Source organism: Argiope bruennichi, chromosome 6 (genome assembly GCF_947563725.1).
Source record: "Argiope bruennichi chromosome 6, qqArgBrue1.1, whole genome shotgun sequence".
NCBI classification, from domain to species: Eukaryota; Metazoa; Arthropoda; class Arachnida; order Araneae; family Araneidae; genus Argiope; species Argiope bruennichi.
The window spans coordinates 135,397,539-135,424,546 of record NC_079156.1 but is presented as its reverse complement, the minus strand read 5'-3'; the positions used below and the strand labels follow the sequence as shown (position 1 = coordinate 135,424,546).

At 32.2% G+C, this 27,008-nt stretch overlaps 1 protein-coding gene across 1 annotated transcript in view; it reads right to left on the bottom strand.

The window, feature by feature from the left end:
• LOC129971218 (equilibrative nucleobase transporter 1-like) overlaps window positions 1-27,008 on the bottom strand; it is a 110,457-nt gene that overhangs the window by 33,051 nt on the left and 50,398 nt on the right. Inside the window, exons 3-6 of the mRNA XM_056084801.1 lie at window positions 23,033-23,172; window positions 21,517-21,563; window positions 20,287-20,363; window positions 1,994-2,086 (exon numbers count right to left, since the gene is read on the bottom strand). Of these exons, the coding sequence (XP_055940776.1) occupies window positions 1,994-2,086; window positions 20,287-20,363; window positions 21,517-21,563; window positions 23,033-23,172 (357 nt within the window). The remainder of the gene's footprint in view (window positions 1-1,993; window positions 2,087-20,286; window positions 20,364-21,516; window positions 21,564-23,032; window positions 23,173-27,008) is intronic.

Sequence of the window (27,008 nt, the reverse complement as noted above, 5' to 3'; positions counted from 1 at the left end):
CCGCAAATAGTACAGCGGAACCTCGTTTAAAAGAATGATTTAATTTCGAATCTTTCTCGTAATATGCAACTCAGTTAAGTTTATTTATATTAACGTCCTGTTTTAAAACAAGCTAGGGGTATTTTGGGATGGACCTTGTCATTCTGAACTGGGTCAGATGACGTGAACAACACCAGAGTTGGCACCCCTCTGCAAACTTCTACGCCACACCATAGGGAGGACGTTTGACCCTGACGAATTTAACGTGCACCAGGCCCGCTTACATGACAGTTCTTCGGTGTAATTGGGTCTCGAACCTGAAACCCTCCGGTGCCGAAGCTGAGGTCTTACCACCAGGTCACCGCGGCCAACCTCCTCGTAATATGAAACACGCGGTAAGTGAATTCATTTTTTCCATAAGATAAATTTCAACGAAATTCATTATAAGGTAGTTTATTATTTACAGGCATGCTTTTTCACAAGAATAATGTTTAAAGACATCTCCGCCTCTGCTTCAAAATATGGTGAAAATGGGACACTGCATTATCGTTGTATAAATTTGCAGTGTGTATAACCATTGACTAATTAGTGTGGTTCTTCTCAACATACGATGCACCAGCTTCCCATGCTATCAGAATCTTCCTTATTTCACTGCAAGGTTTGATAATAGTATACTGAAGTCATTTTCTCCTGACGAAATATTCCTTAACTTCCTTACTGTGACACAGAATGCAACTCCGTAGCGAACTTGTCATTGTGCTCGCAGGCCATTGAAATACTTCATCAAACCGCAGCGTGAGCTTATCAAATTCTTTAATTTGATAAGCTCACTCATTTCTTTAATGCTTTAACTAAGTATAGATTCTAAGGATTCGCCTTTAAATTTAAAAACAATAACATCAACAAACAAGGGAGCAAACAAGCAACAACAAACAGATATCCGAGATTTAGGCAGGGTTCTGCTTGTCACTTTAAGACGTCTTCTCGTCATTTGCTTTGCAAAACATTCTCGTTAAGAAGGTCATTACTTTTGACATTTTTTCTTACTATAAGAATCACTCATTATGGAAAATGCTCGTTAAGCTAGGTTTGATTATAAAATAAAATTTTATAAATTTTATATGCATTCATTTTTTTTTATTATAATGTGTTCAAATGCAAAACTTATTCATTTCCATATGCCTTATGTGCCTTAAAAATTTGCTTGTTACGAGCTGCATTTATTCAATGCTCTCATAACAATGGTTGCTATTATTGCTTCTAATGTTACTCTACTAAAAACTGATTATTATTTTGTTACAAATATTTCACCGCTCGAGAGTCAATAAAAAAGAAACAGGCTTCTTTGACGGCAAGAGATTTAAAGCTTATATCATTTCTTTGTTAACACATTAAGCACCATGTTTGTCATCGGCGACTGATACTAAACGTTCCATCCGGACCGCGTCAGTCACTGGTGACTGATGTTAAATTTTCGGTACAGACCACGACAGTCACCGGTGAGTCTAAGAGCATAAAGTATGATGTATAACAAAAAAAGTACGTTCTATTATTATGTTAATAAATGTGCCTAAATTTTCCTAATCAAAATATATTTTAATAAATTTTATTAAAACACGGTAATATCTTGTGTGTTAGATGAATCTAAATATAGAGAGAATCGGTGGAGATCGCGAGCTAAACGTAAAGGAAGACAATATCAGCGTGGCGATTAACGTGTGAAGGTAAATATTCTATTTTTGAAATTTAGCTGAAGGGACAAAAATGGCAGAAACAAATGCTGAACTTCACGATACGCCGTTACCATGAGTAATTCCTATTTCATAACTAAATTCAATATCTCTTTTCAATGCCAGAGATAGTTATAACCACTTATCTAACTTTTATGTAATATTCGGTTCGTACAGAGTCTGAGAGGTTGTTTATCTTAATGAGATTACGGTTCTTCAAGCAGCAGAGTGCTTTTTTTTTTTTTTTTTTTTTAATACGTGCGTGCACAGAAGATGACTGTTACCTTAATGAAGACGAAGACGGAGGCCGAGGCACTGAACGCTCCGCTGTACAGGGTAATCACCGTCGATCGTTGCTCGGGGAACAAATCTGCGATCTGAAACAAACAGAAAGATTTAATATCAACTCCTCATGCTGGGCAGTTACTGAAAATGAATGATTTCCAACAAATACAAAATTACCTGTATGTTCTTTAAGAAACATTTTAAGTATAAAAAAGTAATTCTTTAAGCACACATGTTTTTATTAGTATACTAAAAATAGATTTTTAATTATTTTCTTCCATTTAGTTTTTAATCATAAATGTTATCGAAATTTGAAATCAAATTTTAATCTGAAATTCACCACCAGATGGCGCCATGTATATAATCAATTACAAGATAATTAATTTAATGAATCACCTGATAATCAAAATAATTAAAATAGTAAAATGGTAAGTTGTAATCGGAAACATGAAACTCTAGCAAACTAGGAAGTGGATGAAAAATCGATTACAAATTTCAATCTTTACAAACAAGAAGCGATGAAATGAAATATAAGCACGTCAATGATAAAAAAGCGGGTCCAGAAAATATATTTTAAACAATCGTTTTTCGAAATATTCTAAAATTAACTTTTAATGGAATTCATTCACAAGACAAAAATAACTACAATTATCTTATACAGCGATCTAACGTCACGCATTTTTTGCTAATGAATTTCACAACGAAGTCAATTCATGCGAAGCCACAGTCACATGGCAAACTTAGACGCACATGTAATCTAAATGTGCATTGTTTCATACATTGCTTTGACATAAGATGACAAGCAACAAAAACAGCAAGCGCAGTGGATTTGAAAATCAGGAGTCCGCAAAATACGGAGAGTTTTATCGCAGGATTACGAACTGACACTTCAGTTTAAAATAAGTCAGCCATGTTACGATTTTTAAATATATCAACTGGATTTTATTTATTTAATCTCCCGAAATGTGAATCTAACTATAGACACCAAACAAATATGACCAGATATTTAATTTACAAACAAAGAGGTCAATACTTTTGCTGAAAAATTTCAAATAAAACCTAATAGAAATACCAGCAAAGAGTTGTTTTTAAATATTTGTGGAAATAAGTTATGTAATCAACAAAAATATCTAAGTTTAAGAAATAAAAATTGAAGAAAATACTACCCTTTTAATAAATCAGCAGGAGTAGTCTATTCAACTCGTTTATCTCTAATAAATATTTTATACACCACTGCAATAGAAAATGGCGGACTTCCGGTTAGGTTGTGAATGTCTTCTTTGCACTGGCGAACAACAATTATGAAATATTGATCTTCGGTTTATTTTAATTTAGTATCTTTGTTGTATCTATCAATAATTCTTGGCTATTTTTGAATGATGAATCCCTGTCGTGAATTTTATAACATCTAGCAAACAAATTTATGTTTTAGACGCTTTTTTTCCGATCGATTAAAACCAAAATTTGACACAGAAATACATTTGTAGTCTCACTTACCAAATTCCATCTATTTAAATAGTTACGTTTTTGAGTTGTCGCGCTTACATGCTTATGAAAGTATAGACAGACGGTCAAACCCTTCACGGATTTGATACGGAATCTTATAGGTCACATTATTAATATTAAAACTGCTCCCCAAATTTTATCCATCTAGCTTTCTTCGTCTAATAGTTATCATATTAACTTACTTTACAGCAGATAGGCAGACTTTCTCTGAATAGATTTTGACCACAGCTAGGTAGATATAAATTTGATGCAAAGAGTATATATCAAATTTCATCTTCAGCGTATACGAATTATTGTATACGAAGTATAGAGTATATATTATAATTATCAAAAATTATTCGAACTCTAACGATTTCCTAGAATCTCCATGCTTCAGACTTCCCTGAATTAAAAAACAAGTACACATTTTTGGCATTATGTTTATCTATGTCTTCATCAGTCTGTTTGTAACAAAGAAATTTAAAAACACTTTGAAATATCTGATCTTTAGTGTATGGTTTTCTATAATTGTCGATCTCTATGAAGTTTTGATCAAAATCCATTAAGAGAAAATCTGTCTGGCTGTTCGAATATAATTAATAAAATTCGATGCAAAGATTCAACATCTATTGTGTAGACACCTGCTAAATGTTGAGCCAAATCCAAAAAGGATATTATTATTCGGATGTTATTCGGGATGAATCGCCACGAAATCGCCAAGGATCATTAAAAAGAGTCAGAAAAGAATGCTAAATTCACAAAAAAGGTTAATATTTCGTAGTTATTATACTCAAATTCTATGCAAGGCAATCTCTGCTAAACTAAAAGTCCGCAATTTTTTGCGGTGTGGTGTGGATAACACCTATACTTGAAAGTATGCGAAAAAGTTTTGAAGAAACCACGTCCACTGATTCAGTTATTGTGTTTACAGGCAGACAGACGTAATGCAAAAATATCTATTTCGGACTCAGGGAGTTCTAGTATATAAAGATTCCTCAAAATTTCGAGTTTGTATACCAGCAGTATATTAATTATTGGTCTTGAAAATTAAATTCCGTTCAAAAGAATGAATTTTTAAAAAAAAACATAGCATCCTATTCTAGATTATTTAACTGCGTGTAATGAAATATAGAGAAATTTCACTTAAACTATCAATTTGATTTGTGATTTTCTATAATTGTGTTAGAAAAGCGGTTATGTATGGATTTATTCTGAACAAACGGGGGGAAATATTAAACTTGAATCAAGTTGGGGCTGATGCCTCCATGGACTTTCTCTCATGATTCCAAAATATGGCGAGTTTTCATCTTACAGTAAAGGAAGTCTGAACATACTCTTTGGATCTCTTTCCATCACTATTGAATCCAAATTATAATTTAAACCTCGATATTCGTATCAACACCACATATCAAATTTTACTACAAACAGATCGCTGTGTTTTTCGAATGATCGTTGGTTCATACACATGGGTTGTTAAATAGTCTAACAGTTGACAGCATTCGATTAAAGCCAGATATAGATGCGTCATTTTTAGTACAAAGGACTTATAATATTGTAACGAAACTTATTCTAAAAATGCGCGGACTGAATGGTTCAGTGGAAGAATGCTATGAACTGAAAGTGACAGTTCGCATCTGACTGTAGGCAAATTGCCTAAAAATTGTTTTGTTATTAATTTACTTTGTGTTATTTCTCGTTTATTCTAGAATATTCTTATAACGTTTGTATCTTTCTAAATCTGGAAGATTCAAATCATTTCGTCTTGTGGATAAAAGCAGATGTAAGGTTTAGTTCCTTGAATCAAGCCTCGAGTTGAGATGAGTGAATGTTATCTTTGACTTTAAGTAACACACGATTTGTCTACGCTGACTTCATTTACACGACATTATAACTCGCCCATTTAACCTCTTGGAGTTTTTGAGTTATCGTATTCAATGACTCATGAAGACTGACAGGAGACAATTCATAGGCAGATTTCTTTCGAAAATTCATACACATATATAATTCTATTCGTAAAGTAATAGGTTGAATTCTATCCCTCCAACTCATTTCCTTGAATTATTGAGTTCACAAGCAGACGGACGGAAAAACAAAAAGATTTTTCACAGAGGGATTCCGTTCCAAGTTTGACAAAAATATGCAGTATTGGAATTATACTGCGTGCTAAATATTATCCTCTTCGGGTGCTGAGTCTTTTGAATTATCCTGATCAGAGACCCACAAAGGATAGTTCCTAAATTCCATTTTCTTTCTGATTCAGATGGAACTATAATTTTGAAATTCATCGAAGAATTTAAACAGATTTTTTTTGCCATTTTCTTGAGCCTATTGTATAAAAAAGTAAAAAAAAAAAAAAAAAAAAAAAAAAAAAAAAAAATTAAGCTCGATATGATAGGAAAAACAGTTTTAAAAACATTACCAATACGTTAATAAGGCAAATGCAATTAATTCAACTGAACAGCGTTCAGACTGGAAAGATATTTATGTTTAATACAATAAAATGATATAACAGAAGACCTTGCGAAAATCCATGTGAAAATAAGAATAAAAAATTATTTCAAATCAGGAAAATCTGCTTTTAACACAAAGAAAAGAAGGCAGGAGAATTATCGCACAAAAATTCAAAATATTATCTAAACATTTAATAAACTATCAATCAAGCATGCTGAAAGCCTTTTCTTATTCTTCCTGCTCCCCAACAGCCGTGAAAGTCAAACGCAATCGATAATGAAAATATTTTGATCATTTCGGTGAAAATGGAGACAAAGAAAAGAGCGCCCGACCTTCCGATACCCACGGGAGTGTCCTTGATCGGAAAGCCGCAGACCTTGAGAAATTATGTTTCTAATTTATTTAAACGATTAAATGAAACCCCGCGCGTCCCTTGCATAACTGAGGAATAACCGAGGAAGGTCAGACATTAAGAGGAACGCATTCGCATAGCACAATGCAAAAAAAAAAAAAAAAAACTCGCTCATATATTCGAGATGAATTGCGACCTTCCCGAATTGCTTGAAATTATTAGTAATAGTAATGTGAGCGAAAATAATCTATGATCTGTTATATAAACAGTTAAAATCAACCAGATTAAGTGGTTTTCCCAAACCCTTTTCAAATACTATTTCAATTCATTAAAGATACATTTTTGTTTTAGACGCATTTTTCCAAATCGATTGAAGCCAAAATTTGACAAATGAAGTCTTTGCGTTTTCGAGTTATCGCGTGTACATGCTTCTAAAAGTATACAGAAGCATGCAAACCCTTCCTCGCATTTGATTCAACATTTGATAGGTGTTTACACGAAGAATGCTTGATCTGTGTATCGAATGTTATCTATTTAGTTCCATTCGTTTTGCTGTTCATTTATATACAAACAGCCCTAGAAAAAAACTTCTGAATGTCTTTTGTTCAAAGCTATTATTAGCTATTTATCTTGTTGCTATCTAGTGGAGAAATTTATTTATTTATTTAATTTGCATCAAAGAATGATATTTTAAAAAGAAATCGCTTCTAAAGTAGTATCGACACTTCTAGAATTATTTAACTGGAACGGGTAACACTCCTTTGAAGACCGGAATTTAAATCAGGCTCTTTTCATCTTTAAATACATTTACTTAGTTACAGATGAATGAATACCATTGATTTAAGAGATGAAATGATTTTTTTTCTATATATGGATTTTAATAAATAAATAAATATGATTTATGGTCTATTGGATGATGTATATTGGGCACAAATACAAAGCACGCGTTTCTGCATGGGCGGTTAAAATAGATTCATTGTAAGGTTGTTATTTCTAAAATATTTCGTTCAAAGCATTGCAGAACCGGGAACTTTCTCGCATGCCCTCCAATAAAGGTCTTATCCTCTTTTTTCCCGCACAATGTCATGGACCTTGGGTAAGACCGCAAACACCTTGCATGGTATTGTGAACGATCATTACGAAATATATAAATCTAACATTTATATCGAATCTACTGTGAAAATATTATTTTGGGTCTTCCTTTTACCAGCCGACTGACACGAAAATTTGCCACGAAACTACAATTGTAGTCGCAAGATAAAATACCAAATTTCATTGATTTAAGTCGTGGTTTTACATACATGTGGAAGTACAGATCGATAAGCGATCAACCTGTATACCCCATTTTATCTACCTAGCTCTGTACGTTTTTGTAGTTATCGAATTTGGCTGTAGTTAACAGCCAAAAATACAGATTTCCCAATACCACTGGGGGTACTGAATCAGAGGTGGTCATTCTCTGATTCAGGTCTAAATGATGATCAGTGGATGAATAAATGAAATGCATGAGTGAAGTCCGCCCCGTAAAAAGAGCTGTGACGCGTCAGTAGTTAACACGTACTCTTGGTCCTAGATGGAGCTACTGAAAAACAAGAGACGCTCTCTCGGCTTAAATTTGCCGACTTCGTCAATGACAAATGCCATTAGGAACAACAACAACAGATTTACCTCGAATGGATTTCATTTGAAATCTAATAGAAATCTGTCGATGTTGTCATCATTTCATAGACAGACTTTCAGCCGTCGAGTGGAACACAGCTATCTTGTTCACAGACAAACGTGATGCCAAAAGTGTGTTTTATGGACTCGTGGAGGTCTGATTCGTTACATTTCTTCCTTTACCCACGATTTGTATGCGAGAAAGAAAAAAGTACGAGATGTCTGAAACGAACAGATTTCGATTGTTTTGCATTCTAGATTGTGAGAAAAAAGAAATCAATAAAGAAAAAAATAGAAATATTTCACAAAAAAGATCATTTATTATCTAAGAACTCTTTTTACTTTTTATGCATTGATTCAATGGCTATTGGAGGGTTGCTTTTTTTAGCATTTCTATATAACGTACATCACGCTTATGCTGGAGATGTGTTGACAAAACATTTCGAAAATAACTTGACAATTTCACTCATTTTTGTCTAGTGCCGTGCTCATATTTGGCGTGCCAGTAACATATATTTTGTGTTCATTGAGAATCGATGAGGATCCAAGAACAGCACCCGTTTTTGCCGATATGTGTCGTCGACCAAAGCGTTTCGGTACTACAGAATTCCTTTTTACCTTCCTCCGCTGCTCGTCCGGACTGCGGTGACTTGGCGGTAAGGTCTCGGCCTCAGAACTGGAGGGTTTCAGGTTTGAGACCCGATTTTACCAAAGATCCGTCGTATAAAAGAGTCTGGTGCACGCTCAATCCGTTTGGCCAAACGTCCTCCCATTGGTGTGGTGTGGAAGTTTGGATGGGGGTTCCCAGATCAGGTGCCGTTCTCGTCATCTGAACGCTGTTTGAAAGGACGAGGTCCGTCCCAGAATATCCCTAGTGTTGCTTTAAAATGGGACGTTAATATAACTAAACTAAATTTACTGTTCTTCCGTGGTAAATTCTTCTCTCCCTCCTAGGAGCCATGATCCAAAACGAGAGATGACCGCTCCTTCTGCTTGCCACATGTATATTTTGTTCTTTTTGTCTTTTATTCATAAATTTTGAAAAATTGTTCAGCTATTCAACAAATTTACCTTAAAAAAGAGTTTTCTCTCCACTTCAATAGGAAAAAAAATGAAAGTTCAAACGTATTTTTATATTTCTATCAAACTATCAAATTTAAATAATAACGAAGAATAAAACTACAGTACACTCCCGAGTATCCGGTTCGAGACTGTCCGGCCTAGTTTTCTTTTATAGTAATTAAATGTGGAAGGCAAGGGACAACATTGCCGAAGCACTAGAAGCGGGCGTCTGCTACGATCCTCCTCCTATGGATCTCAGTTGTTGCCGCTGTTCCTGATTATAACTACACAGTACGTACAGTATTCGTAAATTGTTCATGAGATATGTTTAACGTTTTTAAGTGTACCACAGTGAAGATTTCTAAATTAGTGGTAAACGAAAAAAAAGTGATAGTGACTATTGAGGAGAAATGAGCAACTATACAAAAAATACAGCTTCGGAGTTAGAAGTTGGGAAAAGTACATTGGGTGCCAGAGAAAAAAATATCTTTGACTCTTATCTTAGGTCTACCTTTTCATATCTGTGTAATCCTTTTTCAGTGAAAAATAAAATCTTTTTGAATCATAATTTGTGTTGCTGTTTTGATATTTCCTTCTTTTAAGTTGGGCATTACAGAATTTATGTTAAAATATGAAAAGTTTCTATCCTTTCACTTACTTTTTCTCTCATAAACTCTTGAAACCTGCTGTGCAGTATAAAAACATATATAAATTACCGATACAGAGTTTTCCATTTTAACTCGACACGTTACCGACAATTGCTTGTACGATTCACTTGGCACATTTTACGTGGTTTGAGATAAATGGAGGGCTTAATACCCAATAAGAAGTGAGGAAATGCTGATTATAACAGTGAATTTTGGTATAAAAACTTTGTCTTCTGGTATGGGTGGGCAAAGAAATGAGTTCCTAGAACTCCGGTCTATCCGGCTTTTTTGTTATTCGGCCTGTCATTCCGCCACATTAGGCCGGATATTCCGGTGTATACTGTCATTCTGTATAATGCAAAATGATAGTTTTGATTATAAAAGTATTTGTGATTGCACCCAATAAAGAAAAAAGATGGAAAAGTATTAATGAGGGTACAAACTATTTATTCCTTTATCGATAAGAGGTAGAAGATGAAATTAAAGAAAAAGTCAAATAATATAAGGAAAAGTAAAGGAGAAGAATGAATTTTCTCTTCACGCTCAATAACAACAGGGTTCTCATAATCAATTAGCTACTTTAAACAACAACAAAAAGTCCATCACTTCTACTTAAAGGATAACTTGAATCCAATTCAGTTGCCTGATACAGTGACTTAATTCAATGTATGCAGCATTCAAATGATATTTAAGCCATTATTAGTTTAAAAATAGACATTATTCTCAGTACGTGACAGTGATTCAAATGCAATTTGAATTGAAAAGAATGGGCAGCAATTTTCTAAGCTCTGTTTAACAATTCTTTTGACAGATTGTGTTGCATTGGGGAAGTTGCAGCCGTGCTATGACAGTTACACACATCGGGAAGTAGGCAACAAATATTTTCTAAAGGTTTTTTGAAACTGAATCATTTGACGTTTCTCGTTTATTAGGTGAACGTGTAGAGATTTAGAAGTTATAACAGTATATATATATAGATTCGGCTGCGAATCATAAATAAATGACAAAGATTTTAATGTGATATTAGCTAGCGAATCACATTAAAAACTTACACAGTGATATTTGGTTCATTTCAGACATACAAAAAAAAGTTTAAAAACTTGTTTATAAAAACGAATGCAAAGAGAAGAAACGACTATTTTTAAAATAAAAGGGCCATAAAGATTTATTTCTTATATATTATTATTTTAATTATAACGATTAAGTTGGTTGAGATACTGGCTATTATAGATAAATAACGAAACTTTTATTTACTACAACATACATAAAGATATATTAAAGGCCACAAAAGATTATAAAAGACCAGAAAGAGAATTTTTTGTCTCCCTATTTACGCACTAACAATGGAAAATAAAAATGAGGCAAAAAGAGATCTTACCATAGAATTGGATTGATATCCAGTACTAATACTGATATTCGATTGTACCTAATACTTTCGTATTTCATGCAGCCGATAACTGATTCTCTTCACATCGGAATGAAACTCGATACTCGATGGGTATCGGGTTTTGCATTTGAACCAAAAGTAAGATTTAGCTGATACTCGATTTTGCAGTATCAGGAGTTGAAATTCAAAGTCTTATTTAAAACTCGTTGAAATTCAAAGTCAATTGTAACAGAAGCAAAGAAAACAACGTTGATCTATAAAAAATTCCCTCAGAAGGTTTTTTCGAAGCTGAATTATTTGATTTTTCCTCCTTGTTAGTATTTAGAAATTGTAATTTGGTGTATAAAAGTGTAGCATCGAATCTTGAATAAATGACAAAAACTAAAATTGAGCTAACTAAAAACTTATATAGTGGAAATCGGATAATCCCCTATTAAAGGGATCAAACGTACAAAAATAAATTAATAAAGAAAATGAAAGAAAAACACATCCTTGAATAAATGAAAAAATCAGTTATAAAGATGAATACAGCCAGTGGGAACAACTATTTTCAAACTAGAATGGTCATAAAGATTTATTTCTTATGTTTTATAATTTTAATAATGCTGATTATGTTGGTTATCATAGTGAATATTGGAAATCAATAAAGAAAACATAACTTACTGCAACATACATGAAACACTCTTAAAGGTCACGAAAGATTATTAAAGGCATTTCTTGTCTACTTAATAAAAATGGCAATTAGAAGCGATGTAATCGTAAAAAGATCTTACCGTAGAATTGGATTCCTATCTGGTTTTACAGTATCCGGTACAAGCAGATACTGATATACTATTTTACCTAATACTTCATACAGCTGATAATGATTTTTTTTTCGTCGGAAATTGGATACTTAGTAGATATCAATTTTCGCATTTGCGCCAAAAATGAGAGTTCAGCTTATATCCGATTTTGCGATATCAGAAGTAGATTCAAATTCAAATTCAATTGTACCTGATGCTTTTACCTGAAAATTTATATTTGTGAAACTAGATAACCTATTCCTTTGCCATCAAAAAGAACTAAAACACAATCTATCAATAGATATTATAAATTGTAACCTTTGTCAAAATTGCTTGTAATTGTCTACCAAAAAAATCGCCAAACGAAAATAATTATTAAGATGTAAAAACTATTATAAACAGTGATAGCAAGAGTTTAATTTTCTCTGTATATTTAAGTATTTTAGCAGATATTTATTAAGTGATTATTTATATTTTTATTTTCAAGAATATAAATATTTTTGAGCATATTTTTCCAATCCTTATATCCTGAAATTTCTATTCATGTTCAACGCTTCATTTTCTATTTGCTTTCAACTACTTCCCTAATAATAATTCTGTTGTTCGATTTACCTATTTGTTTGGAATAAAAAGAGCTCTTTAAAGCAAAATTTTTTTATTCATTAATTCAATGAAATTCTCACCAATTTTATATACTTAATGAACATTGTAATAAAAAGTAAATAAATGTGTTAAAAATACCTATATTCCAAGTGATCAGAAGAAATAATTCGAGGATTATCGATATGTAACGATCATAATTTTGAACGCAATTATAAAAAAAAAAATGAAATGAATGACAAGATGAAACGGAAATGGAAATATTGCCGATTTACTACTTTTCAATACAACTGCCATTAAAGCTGAAGTATTTACCTCAATCCTGGATCAGTTTGCAAATCCAGGTCTCACAGAATTTCATCGGCTACGAGTAGACAAAATATGACGTCATTCATCAGAAAAAAGCTTCGTAGTGCCTAAGACCTCTTCATGGGTCCAAACAGATGAAAACCTGCAGGTTCCAATTCAGAGTAGTTTGTGGCAACTTTTCCAGGAAATCCCACCCACATCTCTCAGCCACTTATGCAAGATTACAAAGATTCGTTTGTTAAGTATTACATCACTGACCATACAGCACGATTTAAAACTTTCAGGTTTTTATCAGTTTAGACCATGAAGAGGCTACTCGGCAATCAGGAGTATTCATTCTAACGATGACCTGAAACAGGCAACGCGGCAGCGGCTCTGACCTGGATTTTAAACTAATCCAGAGATCAGGCAAATGCTGAAATGTGAATAGCAGTTGCATTGAAAAATAGCAAACTGATACTATTCCTAAGAATATTTGTTGTAAAGAAAAAAATATTGTAGTCTTCAAAAAATGCGAACTTGAGATTTTGATGAATCTGCATATTTCAAATATCCCTGAATTCTAAAAACACATATTTGGCATTATATCTGCCTGTCTGTCTGTCTGTGAACATGATAATTCAAAAATCTTTTGAACCACATGGATTCACTCACCCTATTTGCGGATTACTATCATATTTTAAATAAATCCGTCCACAGGAAATCTGTCTGTCTGACTGCTCGATTGCAAATGAGCTCGATCACTCTTAAACGCAAAGAGATAGGTAGACAAAATTAATATACATAGGTTTAGCATCTAAAATAGCAATTACTAGGAAATTTGGAACCAGATTTCGTTCAAAGGTTATCCATCTGCCGTTATGCACTTTCTCATGCATGTAAAATCCGTAGTTACAAGCGGAGTGACTTAAATCAGTAAAATTCGGTATGTTATCTTACGTTACGCATCCCATTTTGGTTCTATTCAGTCTGCAAAAAGACGCTGAAAATACCGTTCGATAGATTCAGTAAAAATGTTATATTCACGTCAAAGATCTATATTTCGTAATCTACCAAAGATCTATATTTTTTTGATTTGCAGCCTTATCCGAAGTCCATAATTTTATGCGGGACGAGAGCGGGCTAAAACCTTTACTGGAGAGTATGCGAGAAAGTTTCGGGGAGATCACACCAGCTGGTTTATTATTGTGCTCGAAATTATGCACGTTATTTATTAATAAAGCCTCGTATATAAGGGCAGTTAGAAAACATAATACTTGCGTACAGTGTCGTCAAGGCAATACGACACATTGTATCATGTTGGTATTGATGCAAGTATTCTTTGATACTTTGTACGGTATTGATAAAATTATCATTCTGATATTTTGTATTAATACGGTATCATTCAATTCTATTCAAAACTGGCAACTTCTAAGACTGACAATGATATGAGTATGCTTCGGAATTCAGATTTTTTTTTTTTTTTTTTTTTTTGAAGCGGCGATTTGCTTCATTTACTGACTATGTGGTGTTGATCTTGATTTTGACAATGACTGATGTGTGATTTAGAAGAGGAAAAGAAAAGTTTTGCTGATATAGTTAGTATAAGATTAGGCGGAGTTACGTAGGATAAAGAACACCATCACGTAGGATAAAGAACAGCTTTGGCTAAGGATGAAATATATAGTTATAAAATTATCATATACGCTCATAGTGTCTTCGAGGCTAGACGGCCAGTTAGACAATATCGATTTAATATTTTGTATCAGACTGATATAATATCACTTGGAAGTACATGAATGAGGCCCAGAAAAATATCAATTGAATCCAAAAAACTGATATCGAGTACTTGAGGCTCTTCGTTTGCATCAGTTTTTGTGTACCTGGCACAAAGTCACAGATTGATACACTATAAAGCAACCCTACCTTACTTCGACCAGACGCACGCGCAACAACAGCCTGTAATGTCTTACAGAGAAAGAACAAATGATTTCAAGAGAAAGGGGAGGTAATGAAAAAGCAGTTTTGCAACAAATTATGGTTAAAAATCGCAAATTTAAAAATATTATAATTACAATTAGAAATGGAAATTTTAAATTCATATTTTTGATAAATAAATAAGTTATATTAGCAAATAAATATTACATATTATTATGGATGTAAAAAAATGTAAAGTAAAATTTCTGCCCCGCCTTTAAAACCATTTAACTAAAAGAAACTATTTAGAAGTAAAAACAATTTTTGGTTTTGACATTGGACGAAGCACAATAAATTCCAATTACAGGCGATTTTTTAACATTACATTTTTAAGAATGGAAAAAAAATTAAATTATTGTAGCATTTAAACTTGGCTAATTTCATTGTCCTGTATCTCCATTCATTGTATGTCAATATCGACACAATTTCAGACTCTACAAGAGGTGCTGGAATGTGAAATACATGCTTTATTTTTTATGTGAAATTCTTATCATCATAGAGAAATTAGAAATATGATCGCCAATTCTTGCTAAATTCTAACTAAACTAATTAACTATTAAACAAGAGTTCCTAATATAAATTCCGATTTATTCAATGAAAATTTTTAAATCTAAAGATTATTTAACTGAATGAATGTAGCAATATTTATTTTAACTTGTTATCATCAAACGTCTTACTTCCAATCAATTACTTTTTTTTTCACTGTAACCTTGATTACTTTTCATAGGAGGAAATACCAGGAGTAATAATACCATATTCAATCATTAATCGCTCTAGAATACTTAAAACATCACTTAATAATATTTAAAAAAATCACAAAATATAATTAAAGTTGTTTCAACAGATAGCCTTTGTTTAATTGTCACTGACAGTGAATCATAGTGACCTCGCTCTTGCCATTAAACTGTGTGAGCCACTCGAGACAAAAATAATTAAAATTACAATTGAGACAGCCACTCACAAGTCTGTGCAATTAAAGGCAAGCTGTCTTTGCGATCTGTCGATAAGAGCGTTTGCAGCAAATGATTAACAGGAAATCGAGTTGAATGGCTTGTTTAAATGGATAAAAGTTGCAGCGTGTAACAACCTTCAGATGGCGGGTCTTCCCAAACTTAGGTCAGGGATTTCGAGCTAAGTTAATAAAAACATTATGTAAATGTACAAGGTGGTATTATATAACACTTCAACAATGCTGTCACTCTTTTTTTTTTCCCTTCATCAAACAGGATTTCTGACCAGTTAATAGCATTTCCTTCAAAAATCGTTTGGAGGAATGTATTTACATCTTTTTTCACTTCCGTTGGAAAAATTGCTTACTTGTTTCTTTTTTTAAACCTTTTTCAAGAAAGATGATTTTAGTGCTGATAGTAAGAGGCGTGGTAGAAAAACCGGAAACTATTTAGGAATTTAAAAATGAAATTTGAATTTTTAAAGAATATTTAAGTCAGTAATAAGTGTTATATAAGCCTTTTTCTCCTTGTATCAAATTAATATAACCTTGGTTATGCAAGAATTTAAAAAATCCTAAAATGCATTTATCGTAGTTGAAAAAATATCAATTATCTCAAAAAAGTTTGAAAATTAATTAAAATTGTCCGTTGAATATCTTTGATTTCAAGTTCCAATATATTCATTTTTCTATCTTCCAGCTCCATACCAAAATAAACAGAATACACTACCTTCATAAAATCTGAAACTTTCTCTGTTGTTTCTTACTGTATAATTATCAAAAAATACAACAGGAACAATTCTGTAAAGTAGATTAATTTTTAGCAGCCATTTCTGTCAACCTTAATAATAACTAAAGGGGAAGAAAACCCTTCTTCTCAAAATTCGGGATCGTAAATATATGCGTACATTGTTGGACTAAGAAGGATAATGGTTGGGGGAAGAGGAAATTAGTAGAAGGGGAATGGTAAAAGTAGAGGAAACAAAATAGCACCAACAAACGAATCAGCTCTAACACGGTTAATCTGATTTCACTGTTGCATTGTTGCTCTTCTTGTTGCTTATCCACAAAGGATCTGGCATATGTCAGATCAGCTCCAGTAGGCTGTTGACCGTCAAGAAATCTATAACAATAAGGGGTTCGATGCTAAGTCTCCCTTAGAAAGTCTAATGCAATCCAGAATGTGATCCGGTGAAACTGGATGGTCACAGCACTTTTTACAAATGGGGTGAATTTTTTTACCACTTTAAAAAAAAGACACTTAAGGTGGCCACTTTTTAATCTAGCCGGAGCAGTCTGGGATCCACAGTCACATTTGATTTCCAGAAGAGTGTCAGGGGATGTTCCCGCGTAAAATTGGTGCGCAGGTGGAATACGCCATATTAAATTGGGTTTAGATCTTTTATTTGAGTATAGTTCTTGATAAGTAAGCAAAGAGCCAGTAGCCGTTTCATTCTCACTACCCTCTTTGACCAATCTATCAGCGACCTCATTACCACTCATGTTTACGTGTGATGGGATCCATTGGAGGTGGACCTCGGGATTCTGTGAGGTCATCCTCAGTTTGAGCAGAATAAATACGCTCGCTTCATCATTTGCAGTCACTATTGCGTTTAATAAATAATTTATCAGTTCAGAAGAAAATCCTAAAGATATAATTAATTATCCTTTTTGTACAGAATTCATATAAAGTAAATAATTTTTTTTAAATATATAAATATTTTTTTTAAAAAATAATCATATAAGTTATACTACGCAGATCTCAAATATACAAAATTAGAACACATTAAACTTGTGATTTAAGATTTAAAAAAGTAAGTGTTGGAAATATTTATTTTCCCAAGAAGAATAAATAAGAAGCCAAAAAATAATCATTAACGGAATATCATCAAATAACAACTAAGACTGTCTGTTTATCGCAGGCATGTGTAATAAGAATTTAATAATATTAAATTTTTGGGTAAGTATGTTTCTTCGATAATGAAATTATCAGTTTAATTCATATAAATGAAAGTGAAAATTCATAAATAATTTCTATTCAGTTCGAATTTTCATCAAATTTTGCTCACATAAAATGAATCAAAACAGATGTAACATTTATCCGGTTAAAAAGAAAATGATCTCTAAAAATTAAACATAAATCTTTCCCTTAGAAAACTGAGGCTAATTCACGGCAAATGCTTCCACCAACAAATTTTTAAATCGATTTTACACAAAAGAAAGGAAAGAAAAAGGGAATTTGCAGGGTAGCGTTATGCAATGTCCAGCTAGATGGCATGAGCAGTTATGGTTGTCATGTGACTGAGGCATCAGGTCACTTGACTCTACTTGAAAATGATAAGCGGATGATAAAATGGAAATGACCAGGATCAACATGAGATGGCCACTCAAGGTCCTCCTTTTCTTTAAAAGCAAAAATGTGAATCATGAGCCACTTGCCACCCACCCATCTTGTATCGCTGGAGTTGTTTCTTTTCAAAAACCAATTTCGAACGCAAGGTTGATTTTGAATAAAAGAAGAAAGTGAAGACAGAATGGACAGTAACAGGCTCTAGCAAAGCGGTCCATTCTTAAAGGAAGTACTACTAATAGGGGAAAAAATCTCCTATGAGAGTTCAAACTACCCACTTTAGAAAGCCAACAAAGCGTTTCACAAGATGTCGAATGTCATTCATTATTTTTGGTTTTTTCAGTGTTTTTTGTGATTCGATTGTGTTTTGCTAGATTTAGACACATTTCAGTTCTTTCAAACTAAACTGTTAATTAAAGAGAGACCGTTTGACGTGGATAGGCGAAACATGTTTTTTTCGTGACTTTCAGTTCCTTTTCCGTGACCATGATTTTGATCTTGAATGCTCTTTTTAAATATTAATTGCCTGTGAGGCGTAACTAGAAACATGTATTGGACTGAAACATGCAATTTACTTTGTCTAAAGTCATTTTTTTTAAATGCTATATTATTCTCAAAACGTATACACATTTGTTCTGTTAATATTTTATATCCAATCTGTTAATATTTTTAAAAATTCGAAACTTGTTTTTTGGAAACTATACGTTCATAGGAGCAAATTCACTTGAAAAAAATTTGAAGAAACAATGCATTTTCGGTTTTTATACGTAAATTTTGCATTTTTATGTTTTACGGATATCTGTCGTTGTGAATAGCCTCCAAAGTTCGCTTTGAAAAAAAAACTTTTTAGCTCTATCACATCCGAACAGAAATACTGTAATAACTCTATCTATAAATTCACTATTGATTAAGAAATTTCTATATAGGACAGCTGAAACAATAGATTTATACACTTAAATCAATTCTATCAAAAGTGCTACATTTCATGCAGTCAGATGTAACTTGATGGTAGCTCAAAAACATTTATAAAGCTTTTATCATCCAGTTCGGGTATTTTGGGTATAATTTATATATTATACTTTGTGGTTAGACTCACAGACAGCTATTAAAATGCCCATAAGTGAAATTTGTTTCAAAAATGAGAATATAGAAATAATAAAGAAGGAATTGAACTATTCAAAATCTAATGCTATTGAGAATTATATTTCGCATGTGCTGAATAAATATTTAAACCAAAAAGGCGCTGTTAAGAATGATTGGATGCGCGCACTATGATGGTGCAAGAGGTGTAACTTAAACTTAGGTGTCTCTGTGTACTATTTTCGAAGAGTGATGCATTTTTCCAAAATCTTCATTTTTTATTCAATTTTTTTAAAATTTTTGAATAATTCCATAATTAGATAATAAGAAATAATTAAAATTGAATTAACTATTATAAGAAAAATAATTAAAATTAAATCATCGTTCGTTTTAATAGACTGGTTTTAACTAAACGTTTACCAACCTATAATTAATGCTAATTAAGAAGTTAATTTCAAAATAAATATTCACCATGTTTTTTTCCTGATATTCGCGTTCTCCTTTCCAAAGGCTCACTGTAACCATAGCTGAATAAAAAAATTATCAGGTAAATTTAAAATAAATATGTATGTAAGAAGCTTATCTACAAGATCTTATCTATTTTTTATCTACAAGAAAAACGTTATAGATTAACGTTTTTCTTATTAATTTTTAATTTATCACGAATTATTTCTCCATTTTTTTATTTTTTTATTTTGGGGTTTGAAAAAAATGTCTTTCAGTGAAAAAACTTTCGAATTTCTCTTATCTACAATTCTTTCTGTCAAACTATGTGATAACATATAATTTTTCTCTCCACGAAAAATAGCGCATATGAAAAGAAGAAAGCGCATACATTTTTTTTCTACGAAAAGAAGAAAGTCTATACTGCTTTCTCCTACGTTTCCCCTGAAGACCGAAATCGTCAAGAGACGAATTGTGGTAGACGCTTAATGCATTTCAAAATCACATGAAATAAATTGATGGTTGAATTTACACAATACGATAATTGGTGAGTGTTAGAGTTCCACAATACGAGACACGTGTCTCGTTATCAACATTTAATTGTTAACATAAATTATATAAAAGATTATACGCCATATTTCTTGCATTTTCGCAAAACTTCATTTTTTCATCAAATCGCCAAAATGTATCTATTTAGCATAACCATTAAAAATAACAGCAACTCAACAATGCAATTCACAAAATACTTCAAAGAATTCATAGAAAAAATAGCCGCCTACCTGCATGTTGGCGAGACGCAACGGCACTCCGGCGACGCACATCAGAATCAGAGAAGGAAACAGGAGGAAGGAGGTTTCTGGAAAAGAGGTTCATACATGTTTTTCACTCATAGATGTTTCATTATACATTTATATATTAAATGATTTAAAATTCCTGCTCACATTTTAATCGGCAAAAACTTTAAATAAATAAGAATTTACACATTGTTCTTTTTAATTGTCGATTTTAGTACTTTTCGACGCTTGTACTTCGGCAAGGGGTGTTACGCAAAAAAATGAGCGGTTGTTAAATGTAAAAATGTTCTCCTTTCATCTTCCTTTTCTTTTATATTTTGACTAAATAAACCCATCCTGACGCATGCGCAAATTTTAAATCCAAGAAGGAACAGTAATGACATCCATCATACGAGCATATTTTTGTAAAATGCTAGAACATATGTTTAAAAACATATATAAAACGAGCATATGTTTGTATTTTTCTTGCCGTCTGGCGGTAAAGAAAATTTCATTAAGATCGGAGCTGGGTCATTCCGTTTCAAAATTCAAACCTCTGTAGCATCATTTTCCCACACAGCACATCATCAGTTAAGTATCAAGATAATAAATCTCATGTTATAAATAAGCAAAAAATTGCTTGATTGAAAAGTATCATCCGCTTTTTATTTAACGTGGACTTCGTGACTTTCGTGTTTGTAAGCTGTGAAACTTTGTAATCTATTTTACATACTCTTCCAAATCCGCTTGTGTCTTGAAATTTTGTAAACTTATGTGCTCTCAATGATAACTCTGCATTTTGTTGTTTTTCACCACTTAATTATTAGAATAGTTGATTAAAGTAACTAAATTTTGGTTCTTACTAGAAGAATAACTTTGTAATTAATTTGAATAAAAATGATTTCAAAATTCCATAATATTTACAATTTTAAATAGTAAACTAAAAAAAAAGTTGAAAATAGCCAAAATAGAAATCTTTTTTTTTAATGTACAATAAAAGTGTGTTTGAAAACTATTTAAAAAAAGCAATTCAGTCTTATGTTTTTTTTTTATTATTATTCATCTTTATATACTTTAGTTTGTTTAATTAAGTAATAAATCAAAAAGAAGATTTCAAAGTCCAAGGAACTTTAAGGTTCCTGGCCTTACAGTACTATCAAATAAAGAACATTAGCTTTAAAAAAAATACGAATGCCGAAAAGAGGTATGATTTTAGATTTTATGATCATTTCTTACCTTTGATGGTCAGCGACAACAAGATGCAACCACTTGTGATAAGCCCGCTGAAAATATGAATAAATAAATCAGCAAAAACATTTTAAAATCTATCAGGAAGTTAAAGAAATGATGCAAAAAATTATTTCATTGAGTTTTTATTCCCCATTTTTAAAATGCATTTTTTAATAGAATGATTAGTTCATCATTCCATAAGTGGTATGAATACAATGATATGTATGGTGCTTGGTAATAGGCCTGGTGAACGCTGAATCCGTCGGGGCCAAACGTCCTCCCTCTGGTGTGGTGTGAAATTTTGGAGAGGGGGTATAAGCTCAGATGTCGTCCTCGCCATCTGATCACGGTTTAAAAATGACGAGGTCCATCCCAAAGTAGGCCTTGTGTTGCTTTCAAAACGGGACGTTAATATAACTAACTTGACATGTTTATCGCTATTCATTAATAAAAGGTTCTTTTTTTTTCCTAAATTTACCGGGTGCTATATTAGTATATCTGAACTCTGAAAAGATTAATTTGAGCTTTGCGAATTCTCGAAACACAGAAGATACAAAATAGAGAAATTTGAAGTAAAATTTTTAAAAAAATTCTTTAATTTAGTAATTTAATACCATCATTCTGCCAATTCTGTGAAGATAATATACTAACAGATCATTTTCTTAAGGACAATATGACATAAATAAACGAATGTGAGGCATAATACCAAGACTATTAAAATATTACAATAGGGAAATGCATTTGTTTGATATGAGCTTTTAGGTATCATACGGATGTGCCTATTTTCTGCTAAGGTATTTGTAATCATTAATTATTATGTATTCACTTTGATTCTAAATTGCAAATCATGATTAATATTTAATTATGTTCAATAGTTTAATTGTTTCAATAGTTTAAATGTATATTAACTAACTTTTCACTCAGGTTAGAGGGTTCATAATCAACGTCCTGAAAAATCACGAATGAATTATTTTCCAGTTAGGTATTATTCTTCGGTAAATGCAGCCAATAAAAATAAATTTAATAAGTTGCATAAAATTTTATTCATTACTGCTTGTCTATAAAAATTCTCTTTGTTGCACAACTGATCTTCTTTGTGAAATCGTAGTGCCTTTGAGAAGTCATAGGATATAAAGCTGAGGTACATGATACTTCTTATAAGAAAACCATAAAATTTCATTGAGATTTGTTGATATTTTATTAACAAGAAATTGATATATTTCTTATCAACATATTAATAATACAACATTAATAAGACATTTATATATTTTATTCATAAGAAAGCGGAAATTGTGATATTGTGATATATGAATTGAAATTGTGATTGTGAAATTGTGATATACGAATTCTATATTGGATAAATCTTTCAACGAATTATTTTGAACAAAATGTTATGTGTTTATAGTTTCCTAATATTATTTATTAATATTTCCTTTTTACCATCAGTTTAACATCGTTACCGATTGATGGAATATCTATACATTGCATTATTTCATAATGATATTCGGAAGTCGGGGCTTACTTGATGATGAGCCTGACGTTCCTGAGACCCCACTTGTCAAGTAGGAATCCCCAGACAAAAGATGTAGATCCCATGCAGAAGCTGCCGATAGTATACGCCAAATTGAGGATACTGTCTTGGGACTCACACATCCGATACCCCTGCAATAGAAACGATTCTCGTCAGAACATTGCTAGGTTTGCAATGTTCAAATCATTAGCACGTGGCAGTGATTCACACTGCCAGGGGGGCGTTTTAGGTAATTCTACAGAAAATATATTAAGGACAAATGACACCAGCTGGCAGATGAGACCGCAAATCCTTTTATGGTCAAAAAATGGGGGTTGTGTTTTGAGAAATGAAAGAGCCATGGTGGCTTGGTGATAAGGATTCAGCTTTGGAACTGAAGAGTTTCAAATTCGAGATTCGATTCTACTGAAGAATCGTCGTGTAAGCGGGTCTGGTGCACGTTGAATCTGTTGGGGCCAAACGTCCTCCCACTAGTGTGGTGGGGAAGTTTGGAGAGAGGGTGCCAACTCAGATGTCATCTGCCCACAGTTCAAAATGACGAGGTCCTTTTCAAAATAGCTCCAGTGTTACTTTAAAATGGGACGTTAATATAACTAAAGTAAACCTTGTGATGAAAAGCAGAGGATACTTTTAAGGCATATAAGATTCTAATAACATCCTCGACTAAATCATGAAGGACGATAGAATATGGAAATGGACGGAATGTATGGATCTTGTAATTCATATTCTCTTAATATTAGAATTACCGTTTTCTCTTAGGTTCGGTGTCCTTTATCAATCAATTAAAATTAAATTCTTAGTTACGTATTTGTATTGTAGTCAATTATTTATTTTAGAATTACTGTGGAGTTTGTGCATTCCCTAATGAGTCTTCATTATTAACAAAATCTTAAATATGCCAAATGTGTTTTATATATAAAAGAAGCATACCAGTTGGTAAGGACTTCAGTTTACAAAAATTTGTGATGAAATCTCATTCTTCTTGTGTAAAAGCCTTTTTTGAAATATCAAATTATTTATGAAGAGTCGTTGTGGGTTCAATTGTCTCAGTTTTGAAATTAGAAAATTTAAGAGTTTTGAGAACAAATTCCGCAAAATTCCGCCATGTATGAAAGTATCATGCGCATTAAATTTGATGTCAAAGAATAAAAGTTCTTCCTATTTGATAAATACTGAGTCTGGCATTAGACAACTTCAAAGAAGAAATGCTTTCCGGTTCAATAAAATGCTTAGCTGAGTTTAGAGAAAACTACAGATTCACTCTAGTTCTCAAAGTTTAAAATAGCATTTCTGAAATCTGATAGTTTTGCTTTATCCTTTTATTTTTGAATTTTGAATCTGAATTGTCATAAAAGAATTTAAAAAATCTTTTAAGATTTATTTGATTATAGGTTTACGTTGCTTTTCCGCACTTAACAGAATTTTTTTAATTGTTTCCATGGATATCCTGATTTCGCATTCATAAAAATTCAATGTCGTGTTTAAAATTTTCCTTAAGGCGAATATATCTGATTTCGATTCAGCCATCATGATTAACTCTTTTTGTAAAAAGCGTATTGCAATATAATTCTCAGTATATTGGGGGACTTAAACACGAATAACAGTTTCAACACCTTCAGCAAAACATTTCTTTTCTTTATTTTTTCTACCGATAACTTTCTATTTCTGATAATTATTTTTTTAAAGAATATCTTTCATTGACTCTTCTGTCGAAATCACTGACCTTTCCTTTTTCTTATTTTTTTCATTTTTTAATAACATTTCATCAAACGAAATTCTGTGATAAATTCTTCAATACCGAATAAAAAATTGAAAAGGGAAAAAAATCAAGAACAATTGATTCCCAAAATCACCGCATCGGCGACCATCCATGTTGAACCTTCACACTTCGTTGGAGCATCAAGAATACTTTCCCCGCTCTGCAGACGACTTTTCTATTGCTTCCATTCTTTGAAAAATGCGCTATCGGTATGGCCTCACTAGCAATTCTTAATTTTTGTCAACAAAAACCTAATGTTTTTCTTTTTCATAATTGTTTTTTAACTCATTCGGTTACTCAGCCATGCCAATCATGTTTTTCGAGAATCTCATTCGATGGTGTAGCAAAAATAAAAGTGTTTACAAGCTCTATAAAAAAAAGTAGCAATAAAAGAGATAATGTTCTTCTGACGGAACAAATTATATCTGGATTAAGTTGTTGCATGCTGGTTTGCTTTCATTACAACTTCGGATGAAAACTAAAAATAACTCACTGTGGTTTAAAATAAGCTTCCTTTTTCTCTGAATGAATTCTTCACGTTTATTTAACTTTTTTATAAACATTTACTTTCTCTGAAAAGGGAATTTCTCTCGGGTGTTTAAATTTTACAATGAAATAGAAAGTTGCGTTTGTTATGGAAATCCATTTGTAAATTCATTCACGCGTTCCTTTTTCCATTTTGTGCTCCTATATTTGGATCGCATTGGCATAACATTTAAAAAAACATGCTGATGTTAAGGAAATTACTCATGAATATTTATCTCTCATGCAAATTTATACGCACGTGTCAACATTTCTAGATGACTTCAGCAGTGTATTGAGAGTTCAGAGTACAATATGATTTCAGCTCTTTCAATCTTCAAAGTTTTAATCAGGAAAATAGCTTCAGGCCATGGCATTGATTTTTCGCCCTTCATCATGATTATCTTTAAAAAAAATGACATAATTGCTCTAATGTTATGTCTCTTTTCATCACTAAGATTAGCTCTAGCTAACCATTGCTCCCGTAACTACATAAAAATGTAGTTAGGTAAGCAAACATAACTACTATATAATCCTAACTACATAAAAATGTCTTGGCCCTCTACTAGAAATCAAATGTGACCGTGGCTCCCAGACTGCTCTGGCTAGACTAAAAAGTGGCCACCTTAAGTATCTTTCCTTTGAAAGTGGTAGAAAAATCCAAATTGTAACAAATGCTGTGACCATCCGGATTCACCGGATCACATTCTGGGTTTGCAACGGACTTTCTAAGGGAGATTGAACATCCGATCCCCTTATAATTATAGATTTTTTTTGGCGTTCAACAACCTACTGGAGCTGATCTGGCGTATGTCAGATCTTTTGAGGATAAACAACAATATAAAAATGTAATGATGATTTCTTGTATAAAAATGTGTATTCAATGTTTGCAGCAATATCAGCATTAAAAAGAACAAACGGGAAATCTTTAACCATAGGAAGAAAAGTATTTGTCTGTTTATTATTTTATTTTCTATGAATATTATTCGATGAATTTATTAATTTAATTTGGTTTCTATGAATATTTGGTTTAAAATTAGATCTATAATTTCACATAAAAGTATTCTCTTATTCCAAATGTTTGTTAATGTAAAATGGCAAAAAAAAAGTCCAGCTATCAGATTTGTTATTTGGAGTAGAGATAACTAAGATGTATTTTATAGTCTTTCTTTTCAATTTAAAAGAAAAAATTTTTCCCAAACAATTAATTCTCTTCTTTAAATGAGAAGGCAAAGATTATCAGGCGCTTGTTTCAACTTTGCATTATCTCATACCGCAAATTAATTACAAGTGTTTCGAACCTCTAATCTGAAACACTATACGGTGTTAACATTTTATTACTCATTCGTCTAGCTTATTTACGTCAGCCATTGCATTCTGAAGTAATGATATTTTTACATCAAACATTTTTTTTTTTAAATTTTAAGTGCCACAAAATGATTTATGTACGATAATATGTTCTTAAGTTATTGAGTAAAAACCTTAAAATTTCTAATCATTTTTAAATAATAAAAATACATTTAAAATTCGGAAATTTCTTCTTTGTGGATTCATACCCTCTAAGAAATAACTAAATAGTAGATGTGGCTTCTGTAGATACAGTAGTATGCCTGATAGAATGTTTTCAACTGTATTGTAAAATGTATATTGTAGCTTATAGCCTGCCAATAAACATTACCATGTTAA